The sequence below is a fragment of the Physella acuta genome, unplaced genomic scaffold, assembly GCF_028476545.2.
Source record: "Physella acuta isolate Inbredline_101_S28 unplaced genomic scaffold, ASM2847654v3 ptg000863l, whole genome shotgun sequence".
In the NCBI taxonomy this organism is placed as follows: Eukaryota; Metazoa; Mollusca; class Gastropoda; family Physidae; genus Physella; species Physella acuta.
The window spans coordinates 466,138-475,543 of NW_026732380.1; the positions used below are offsets into that span (position 1 = coordinate 466,138).

Genomic DNA, 9,406 nt, shown 5'->3' on the forward strand with positions numbered 1-9,406 from the left:
ATAAGGTTTACCTCTAAATAAAATCCATAATTCAGACTTACACAGGTCGTGTTTAGAGAGTTTTCAGTGGTTTCAAGTTCTATTTTAACATTAGAATAACCAGTGATAAAATGCTGGTAGTGGATTGTCAGATTTACAGAACAATCCACATCTAGCATGGAACACATTATAGAACAATCCACATTTTTTTTTTTTTTTTCGAGCCGAGTCCTGCCAGGCGGTGAAACCGCACAAGCAGCATCGAGGACATAGGACGACGGTAGAACAATCCACATCTAGCATGGAACACATTTTATATGCAAAATGAATCTGGAACTACAATCGTAATGTAGCTGAACTCTCACTTATTATCTATTTTAATATTTAATAAAGTTAATGGTTTTATATTTACATTATAATCAAAACATAACTGTAAATAGTGTAAACTATTAACAACAATCTATAAACCAACTAAAATTTTATATATTTAAAAAAAAATCACCTATTTTTTAAATTCCCATGTGACGATGACATTTCTTTGTATTTTAGAACATATTTGAACATTTCTCTCCCTTAGTAATTTAAACAATTATGCATGGGCAGTAACTAACGGATTTAAATTATTGTTTAACACTTTTAATACTCATAATTTTAAAGAAAACAAACTACAAATGGTGTAATGGTAGATCCTATATCAAATTAGACCTCGGATCTCAAAGATTAAAAAAAAGTCTAAATTTGAGATCAAAATATCTTTTTATTACAGTACAGTCGGTTCAAAATGATGATTAGCGTTTTTACATGACAGTAAGTGGCCAAGTGGCCAAGTGGCCAAGTGGCCAAGTTTAATGCAGGTTGTAGCATTCCTTGATCCTAGTTGTTTTGTTCACAAGAGATCCTCCATTGTCAGCGTCAACTCTATGTGTACATGTACGTCATGTCATGTGTACGTCAGGTGTACACATGTATGCCAATATACATTAAGTATATTAAATGTATGTATGTGTACATGTATGTAAGTAAATGTATGGTGTACATGTTTATTCATGTATTTGTGCATGGCATGTAAGTGTACAAGTTATGTACAGAAAGATATTTATACAAGTATAAGTACTAATACTTCTTGCAAACGTTTAAATATGTTTGAAAAATACCCAACAAAACAAATATTTAGTTATTGATAGCTTTATGATTCAAATTTACAGCAAATACAAAAGTGTGTGTGTGAGTGGGTGTGTATGGGTGAGTGTGTGTGTGTGTGCGTGTGTGTGTGTGTGTGTGTGTGTGTGTGTGTGTGTGTGTAGAATTTCTTGTCTTGGTCTTGCAGATTAATTAGACCTAGGGAAAAATAAAAAATATTTATTAGTTAATTAATTAGTTAATTAATGTTCTCAGCTTTCAAAGTTGCGGGTATAATATGCGATATGTACGGCATAAACACGACCGTATATCGCATCTATACAAGCTACACACTAGCCGGCATTTGGATGATGGCATAACACAAGTTACCGGCATTAATATATGACATGTGACGAACTACCCGCTCTGTCCTTGGGGTAGGTTTTTAACGATATCCTGAATGGGCTAAACAGAACAAGGGAAGTAACTGGGATATAACTACACTTTTAAACAATATCGTGATTACTTCCCATCTTGAAACATTTGTAGTGACTTCTCTTAGGTTCGGCTACAAAATCAGGCGACGAGGATATAATCACGAATCCTTTCCCACATTTTTATATATATTCCAAAAATTATATGATCATTACAGAGAAAAAAAAGATCATTATAGAGAAGAAAAAATTATACAGCTCGACAATTTATTTAAACATGGGGACTAAATTGTCTCGACTAAACACATAAGGAGTGACCAGTGTTTCTTCCAGACTTTTTTTGTCCGGGGAGGGGGGGGGGGGGGGGGGGAGCGGACACGTTCGGGGGTCGGTAGACTCACTTCGGGTATGCCTGGAAGAAACACTGGGAGTGAGTGCTATGTGGCTACTCAATAGATTTTTTCCTCTGGTGTTGCCAATTACGCATGCCTATCCCGGGTGTGGTAGGAGGGGGCGGGGGAGGGTAATGTTGCATTCTCTGTTTTAATCATCTAAAACAAACCGGCCATTACACTCACCTGTCTGTAGACAGGTACTGACAGAACTGACCGCTCCACTCACCTGCCTGCAGCCTGTAGACAGGTACTGACAGAACTGACCAACACACTCACCTGCCTGTAGCCTGTAGACAGGTACTGACAGAACTGACCGCTCCACTCACCTGCCTGTAGCCTGTAGACAGGTACTGACAGAACTGACCAACACACTCACCTGCCTGTAGCCTGTAGACAGGTACTGACAGAACTGACCGCTCCACTCACCTGCCTGTAGCCTGTAGACAGGTACTGACAGAACTGACCGCTCCACTCACCTGCCTGTAGCCTGTAGACAGGTACTGACAGAACTGACCAACACACTCACCTGCCTGTAGCCTGTAGACAGGTACTGACAGAACTGACCGCTCCACTCACCTGCCTGTAGACAGGTACTGACAGAACTGACCGCTCCACTCACCTGCCTGTAGCCTGTAGACAGGTACTGACAGAACTGACAAACACTCACCTGCCTGTAGACAGGTACTGACAGAACTGACCAACACACTCACCTGCCTGTAGCCTGTAGACAGGTTCTGACAGAACTGACCGCTCCACTCACCTGCCTGTAGCCTGTAGACAGGTACTGACAGAACTGACCAACACACTCACCTGCCTGTAGACAGGTACTGACAGAACTGACCAACACACTCACCTATCTGTAGACAGGTTCTGACAGAACTGACCGCTCCACTCACCTGCCTGTAGCCTGTAGACAGGTACTGACAGAACTGACCGCTCCACTCACCTGCCTGTAGACAGGTACTGACAGAACTGACCAACACACTCACCTATCTGTAGACAGGTTCTGACAGAACTGACCGCTCCACTCACCTGCCTGTAGCCTGTAGACAGGTTCTGACAGAACTGACCAACACACTCACCTATCTGTAGACAGGTTCTGACAGAACTGACCGCTCCACTCACCTGCCTGTAGCCTGTAGACAGGTACTGACAGAACTGACCGCTCCACTCACCTGCCTGTAGCCTGTAGACAGGTACTGACAGAACTGACCGCTCCACTCACCTGCCTGTAGACAGGTACTGACAGAACTGACCGCTCCACTCACCTGCCTGTAGCCTGTAGACAGGTACTGACAGAACTGACCGCTCCACTCACCTGCCTGTAGACAGGTACTGACAGAACTGACCGCTCCACTCACCTGCCTGTAGACAGGTACTGACAGAACTGACCAACACACTCACCTGCCTGTAGACAGGTACTGACAGAACTGACCGCTCCACTCACCTGCCTGTAGACAGTTTCTGACAGAACTGACCGCTACACTCACCTGCCTGTAGACAGGTACTGACAGAACTGACCGCTCCACTCACCTGCCTGTAGACAGTTTCTGACAGAACTGACCGCTCCACTCACCTGCCTGTAGACAGGTACTGACAGAACTGACCAACACACTCACCTGCCTGTAGCCTGTAGACAGGTACTGACAGAACTGACCGCTCCACTCACCTGCCTGTAGACAGGTACTGACAGAACTGACCGCTCCACGGTTGTTGACAGTTACAGTAGGACCTGCCGGCGTAGACTAGACACACGCCATTGACACAGGGCAGGTTGCAGGGTTCGGTACAGAACAACCCGCTCCAACCAGGCTCGCACTCACAGCTCAGGGCCTCCGGGCAGTAACTGATATCTCGGCATCTGATTGGTTGAAATAAGAGGTGAAAAATAGTTCCAGTTGTGTGATTAACTAATTAACGTCTTCATATTTTCTCTCTCCTAGCCAGGTTTGATTAACAAACAAGACCAAAGACAGTCAATGCGCCTGATAGAAAGATGGTTGTATCATGCCCTACGATAGATTGATGATAGTATCTTGTCAACGATCAATCTATAGTGGGACATGATACTAAGATATAATGCCCGGTATTGCCCCTATAATAACATGCCTCAGATATTATGCCCTCTAATGATATAAAATGCGCCGATGCACTTTATGCCCATCGATATTATACCCACAAATGCTTCAAATATAGTACCTCATAATGCCCTTCCAAAAAATGCCTCAATGATAGTATGCCCCCAATGGCCCCATGCTATTTTGCGCAAGTTAAACAATCTCACCCAACTAAACCTAACGCTAGCCTATCGTAACGCAACTAAACCTAACGCTAGCCTATCGTTACCCATAGCGTTGACACCTTTACCCTATCCAGGGGTCGGCAACCTTTTGAAGCGGAAGAGCCAAAAGTTACAATTTTCAAAATTTCCCTGGTTTTAAAGAGCCACTAACATTTTTTTTGTTTCAAATATTTATTTTTTTAGTAAGATTATTAGTATTTGTTCAAGGAGCTGGAGAGCCGCATCTTGATATCAAAAGAGCCGCATGCGGCTCGCGAGCCGCAGGTTGCCGACCCCGCCCTATACATAACACGTACAGTAATCGTTAAGGTCAGCCCCTACCTACACATTACACTATCTGCCACCACTTAACCCAAACAGATCTAAATAACAAGCTACACATCACACAACTAACCCACTTGAGCTCTGTTATAACTGAGTCCATTGTTGATGCTAGTGGTTTATCTCCCCCCCCCCCCCCCTTCCCCCGCCACCCGTCCCACACCTGAACTGAGACAGCGTAACCTGATGTGAAGACATCCCCGCCCCACTCCCCACTCCCCACCCAGTGAAGTGCAGGCTAGGGAAGTACCGGTCGCCGGTCTTTAACCTGAGTTAGACCCAACTAACCTGGGATGCAAATTTGGGGAAATGAGATGCCCTTTTGTAATTGAGGTTAAGCCAAGGCTGGGTGGTAAGGTCCAGAGAGATAGGACAGTTGAACTTTAGCTTTGTTAGGATGTAGTCGTGTTTTGTTTTGTAAAGTGTGATATGGTTGGCCCCTAAGGCTGGCCATAATTAAAGTTCAAGATTACCATCTTATCCAAGACTAAAGTATCAACCATTAAAATTAAGAAGCTGAAATTGCGTTTGTGTTTTTCTTGAACCTCTCACTGCAGTCATCAGTACCAACCATACTGATGACGTCTCAAGCTCCCACTTCCAACCCCAATCAAAAGCATAGCGACACCACCACAAAACGTTATTAAACCAACCACCAACCACTACCACCAGCCACTACCACAAGCTGTGGCCCAGCCTATCATCTCAAGCTGTCCCTGACATAAAGACCATTTTATTGCTCACTTAGTTGATGACTCATTATGACCATTCTATTGCTCAATTAATTTAATGACTCACCGAATGTGCTCCCTATTTTTGCAATGCCACTCGCTTGGTAGAGGTTCTAAAAATAGAAAACAAAGTCATGTGAGTTTTTGCGTCCAATGAATTAATTTGTATGACAGTGCACATGACCTTTGACCCGCTAATCTCTAAACCCCGAGCTCGTGTCAGTAGAACGTCCCTGAGTTCACCCAGCTCTAATGGGTACCTATCTCACGTTAGGGACATAATGCTGACTATACTATTCCTTTATATGCCGAGATCATTGAAACAGATGAACTCTAATTCCCCTGCCCAATGGACCGTCACACTTGAATAGTTCTTTACTTAAAATAGCAGACAAAGAACGTTAACTCAAGCAAAACTGGAGCAAGTTTAAGTCCCCTTGCAGGTCATAACCTCATGATGTGAAGGAACTAGAGCGCATCTAATGCTAGCAATGACCCATTTAGTATTTCCTACCGTTTATCTCATTTATAATCCATGTTTAGATTTTAATATAAAAAACTAATTCAAGTCAATTTATATCAGATAATGTAAATACGCTAAAGAAATGAAAATGTTTTATTTTCGTTAAGCATGTATCTATCATCAGATTTTATTCCACCAGTTTTGTACTTCAGTTGTTTTATTCGATCGTGTGTAGCAGCGGCGCATTGGGTACTGCAAGCACATATTACAGAGCTGAACTCTATAGTCAAGGCTAGAGGCTAATGCCACCATAATATACCCCCCTCCTAGTCGTGCCAAGTGTCACATAACATACACCACATAATGTACATCACATAACATGCATCATACAACATACGTCACATAACGAACATCACATAACATCACATAACGAACATCAAACAACATACATCACATAACGTACATCACATAACATGCATCACATAACATACATTATATAACACACATCCCACAACATACATCACACAACATACAGCACATAACGTACATCACACAACATACATCACATAACATACATCACATAACATACATCACATAACGTACATCATATAACGTACATCACATAACATACATCACACAACATCCATCACATAACATACATCACATAACATACATCACATAACGTACATCACATAACGTACATCACATAACATACATCACATAACATCCATCACGTAACATACATCACATAACATACATCACATAACGTACATCATATAACGTACATCACATAACGTACATCACACAACATCCATCACATAACATACATCACATAACATACATCACATAACATACAGCACATAAAGTACATCACATAACATGCATCACATAACATACATTATATAACACACATCCCACAACATACATCACACAACATACACCACATAACGTACATCACATAACACACATCCCACAACATACATCACACAACATACACCACATAACGTACATCACATAACATACATCACATAACATACATCACACAACATCCATCACATAACATACATCACATAACATACATCACATAACATACAGCACATAAAGTACATCACATAACATACATCACATAACACGCATCACATAACATACATCACATAACATGCATCACATAACGTACATCACATAACATACATCATATAACGAACAGACTTACCATAGACCTGCGTCTCCCCCACAGTTCCAGTCTGAGCGAGGATAGCATCAAAGGTCTGAGGGTCAACCACGTCATTGGTTGCGTCACGATCCACAGTGTAGGCCTGCAGGGTCAAGGTCAGACACAGGATCAAGGTCGTCTGTAGGGTCAACTTCAGCATTTCTTCTTGAGGGAGGTAACTGGAGGCTCAAGGGGAGTAATCGACTGCAGATATTCAAGGGGAGTAATGTAAGACAGCTACTCAGGGGGAGTAATGTTAGACAGCTGCTCAGGGGGAGTAATGTAAGACAGCTACTCAAGGGGAGTAATGTAAGACAGCTGCTCAGGGGGAGTAATGTAAGACAGCTACTCAGGTGGAGTAATGTAAGACAGCTCCTAAAAGAGTAGTCTGAACTTTGATTATCTCTAGACGATGAGTGAGGTCAAGGCTGTTGAAAACAAAATCGTGGGTTTAGAGGAATGATGAGATATGCTAAAATAAAAGGTCATTTGGTGTCACACCCACCCGGTATGTCACCTTTGCCTAATTAATTTATATAACTTTAATGAGCCATTTAATAATTAAATTAATTAGATACAACATACTATCTCCTTACATTTAACTGTTATTTTGTTTTGGTCTCACCGTCTCTCACATTAACTAGAACGACCTCCACCAACATTTCCACTAAATCCATAACCTAATATACTAACACTCTATAAACTAACAATTACAATAACACTTGCACTAAAACTATATACTACCAACACTTGCACTAAAACTACATACTACCAACACTTGCAATCTTTTTGTCTCTTTTATTTTAGCTAACACCTTTACCTTGCTTTAATTATTTAGGCTAATTGCTGTTATATAATCATTTATCTTAGTTGTTGTTAGGTACAATTTAAACTAGCGTGCCTATGTAAACCTGCTTTAATTAATTAGCCTGCATTTCTTAAAAATGTCATAATTTTTGGCATTAAAAATGAACTAAAAAGGTAAAAATAATTGTTGGATTTCCGAATAGCATCTAAATCTGCTGAATTCTTTATGTTAAGTTTCTGAATAGCATCTAGATCTACTGAAATCGTTATGTTTCTGAATAGCATCTAGATCTACTGAATTCGCTGTTATGTTTCTGAATAGCATCTAAATCTACAGAATTCGTTAAGTTTCTGAACAGCATCTAGATCTACTGAATTCGTTAAGTTTCTGAATAGCATCTAGATCTACTGAATTTGTTATGTTAAATTTCTAAATAGCATCTAGATCTACTGAATTCTTTATGTTTCAGAATAGCATCTAAATGTACTAAATTCTTTTGAAAGCAAAGTTCTTACAATTAGTCTGTTGGTGCAATAGTTCTGTGCTTAGCCACGTCTGTTCACACAATAGTTCTGTGTTTAGCTAATCTGTTCCCACGATAATTCTGTACCGAGCTATCAACAGTTGTTTATATAGTAACGTCAGCAGCCATCCAACCTACAGATCCTGTTGCCACAAGCTGTGACGTCTGCGTGAAATGTCTTACTGCGCCATTGTCACACCCCCAAACTAGGTCAGGCTTTACCGTGTCACGTGTCTTGTTTCGTCCACTCAGCGATTCGCTTTTTTTACGTAACAAAGTCTGTTTTCCCAATCATACGAGGTACGACAGTGGTATTTCAAATCTAATCCTCCTAAATGATGGGTGTGTTTGTTTGTCTGTGTGTGTGTGTGTGTGTGTGTCGATGGGTGGGGTGGAGAGGGTAAGAAAGATCGTTGGCACGAATGCAAATAATGAAATTCCTGCGGCTTTGACGAATAATTTTAAACAAACGTTGACATTTATATTTCAACCAATCAGCGTGTTCGATTTGGTTTCGTTTTGTATTAGCATTTTTGTACATAAAACAAAGTTTGCTTAATCTTTTTATCAATTTAGGAAAATACATTGCCGTTATAGTCTACCAAAATAAGGGCTTGATCGACGATAAAGGCACATCTTTGATAAGCCTGCTTCAGTACTTGTATAATAGAATCCTACGCTATACATCAACTTCAGCCTAAACCCCAGAGTTTCTTCCAGAGCCCCCCCCCCCCCCCCCCCCGGAGAAAGTCTACCGCCCCCCCCTCCGAACGAAATGAAATTTATGTAGAAAATATATACTTTTAACAGTGTCCGCCCCCCCCCCCCCCGAAGAAAGTCTACCGCCCCCCGCCCCCGATAATTTCAAGCCCCCTCCCCCCCACCCTCACGGAGAAAAAATTCTGGAAGAAACACTGCTAAACCCAACACATCAACTTCAGACTACACCCACACTTAACAACTGTTGTGTTTAAATCGTGGCTAGGTTTCATAGGTTATACTTGATCCATCTAATGCTGTGTTTAAATCGTGGCTAGGTTTCATAGGTTATACTTGATCCATCTAATGTTGTGTTTAAATCGTGGCTAGGTTACATAGGTTATACTTGATTTATCTAA

General features: G+C 41.2%; 1 protein-coding gene across 2 annotated transcripts; it reads right to left on the reverse strand.

Annotated features, from left to right (window-relative positions):
* Positions 1-1,148: 1,148 nt before the first annotated feature.
* LOC131952304 (neurogenic locus notch homolog protein 1-like) lies at positions 1,149-8,454 on the reverse strand. 2 transcript variants are annotated; one of them, XM_059314913.1, is made up of 6 exons: positions 8,350-8,402; positions 8,281-8,316; positions 6,958-7,161; positions 5,349-5,394; positions 3,597-3,788; positions 1,149-1,317 (listed from the first exon to the last, which is right to left on the reverse strand). In XM_059314913.1, the coding sequence occupies exons 3-6, from the start codon at positions 7,115-7,117 to the stop codon at positions 1,308-1,310; spliced, it is 408 nt and encodes a 135-aa protein (XP_059170896.1). In that variant the 5' UTR covers positions 7,118-7,161; positions 8,281-8,316; positions 8,350-8,402; the 3' UTR covers positions 1,149-1,307. The 2 variants fall into 2 exon arrangements, with proteins under 2 accessions (XP_059170896.1, XP_059170895.1); XM_059314912.1 differs by having other exon boundaries at positions 8,281-8,454.
* Positions 8,455-9,406: the final 952 nt, after the last annotated feature.

What these genes read in the sequence shown, in the direction of transcription:
- LOC131952304 (XM_059314912.1), bottom strand. Translation starts at nt 7,117, where the DNA reads ATGCTGAAGTTGACCCTACAGACGACCTTGATCCTGTGTCTGACCTTG. An exon ending in GGGGGAGACGCAGGTCTATG is followed by an intron (nt 5,395 to 6,957) that starts GTAAGTCTGTTC and finishes TTCTATTTTTAG; the next exon opens with AACCTCTACCAAGCGAGTGG. An exon ending in AAAAATAGGGAGCACATTCG is followed by an intron (nt 3,789 to 5,348) that starts GTGAGTCATTAA and finishes TCAACCAATCAG; the next exon opens with ATGCCGAGATATCAGTTACT.